The sequence below is a fragment of the Apium graveolens genome, unplaced genomic scaffold, assembly GCF_009905375.1.
Source record: "Apium graveolens cultivar Ventura unplaced genomic scaffold, ASM990537v1 ctg3949, whole genome shotgun sequence".
Classification (NCBI taxonomy): domain Eukaryota; kingdom Viridiplantae; phylum Streptophyta; class Magnoliopsida; order Apiales; family Apiaceae; genus Apium; species Apium graveolens.
The window spans coordinates 28,432-29,737 of NW_027418340.1; the positions used below are offsets into that span (position 1 = coordinate 28,432).

At 43.1% G+C, this 1,306-nt stretch overlaps 1 protein-coding gene across 1 annotated transcript; it reads left to right on the top strand.

Annotated features, from left to right (window-relative positions):
• The first annotated feature begins 325 nt into the window (after nt 1-325).
• Nucleotides 326-739, top strand: LOC141701500 (uncharacterized). The gene has a single exon (XM_074505140.1). The coding sequence runs from the start codon at nt 326-328 to the stop codon at nt 737-739; it is 414 nt and encodes a 137-aa protein (XP_074361241.1).
• The last annotated feature ends 567 nt before the right edge of the window (nt 740-1,306 follow it).

A 1,306-nucleotide genomic window follows, 5' to 3' on the forward strand; every position in this document is an offset into this window, starting at 1 on the left:
GCCTCCCAAGAAAAATTTCCCGTCCAATTCCTCCAGTAGAAACTCTGAAGGGGGCCCAGTCATGGATGGATTACTAGATTTGTTGTGCCAATAGTCTAATCAGATGGCTCAGCAGCAAGAACAATTCCAGCAGCAGCAATAGCAATTCCTGCAATAGCAGCAACAATAACAACAATTTATACAACAACAACACTAACAAATCCAACAACAGCTGCAGCTCCAACAATAACCCCAGCCAAGAGAGTCAAACCAGACTGTTAGCTTCAAGTCTTTTCAGTCAGTTAAACCCCCAGAGTTTAAGGGCGAGGTCGATTCGATTGCTGCCATGAGTTGGCTTAAGGAAATGAAGAAAGCCTTCACCCTTATTCAGGTTAGTGATGATTCTAAGTCGGATTATGCCAGTTACTTTCTTAAGGGTGAAGCAAGTTTTTGGTGGGAATCTGTGCATGCATTAGAGGAAGAAGGCCCTGTCTCTTGGGCCAGATTTACGGAGTTGTTTCTAGAGAAGTATTTTCCGGATTGCTTGCAGAGTCAGTTGGAAGTAGAGTTTTTGGAATTTAAGCAAGGAGAAAATAGTGTGGCTGAGTATGAGGCCAAGTTTACGGAGTTGGCCCGACTAGCCCCTGTATATGTGAATACTGAAATTCATAAAGCTAGAAGATTCCAGCAAGGACTAAAACCGGAAGTTCGTAGCGGAGTGGTGGCCCTACAACTTAAAAAGTATACCTCGGTAGTTTAAGCCGTCCTGGTGATTGAGAGTGATCAGAAGTTGGTCTCTAAAGAAAGGAGTGATAAGAAGAGAAGGTTTGAAGGTGGTATAAGTAATGCACACCAGGAGAAGTTGATAAGTGGCATTTTATACCACTTAGAACGTCTTAAAATGGCTTAAATTGGTGTCTTAAAATCAAGTATTTTGTGTATTTGATGCGTTTTTCTAGTGTTTATGCATTTCAGGGTATTAGTTGCATTTCGGAGGAGGAATCATCAAGAATAAGCCTTGGCATGTGTTCACCATTGAGAGAGGAAAAGAACGGGCAGATTACGGCGAAGAAACGGAGCAAACCTGGAATTTTTCCAGTAGGGTCCTGCGCGCCCGCGCAGCAATGCTGAGCGGCCGCGCAGCAACCTTGCGCGCCCGCGCAGAAATGCTGAGCGGCCGCGCAGGGTCGGGGAAAAAGCTGAATTATTTTAGACTTCTACTTCTGTTTGGCTTCCAACTTCTATGTAATCTGAGTTTTATGGGACTATTATATAAGTAGATTTGAGATGTTTTCATAAAAAAAAAGAGGGAGATTATGTTTTAGAT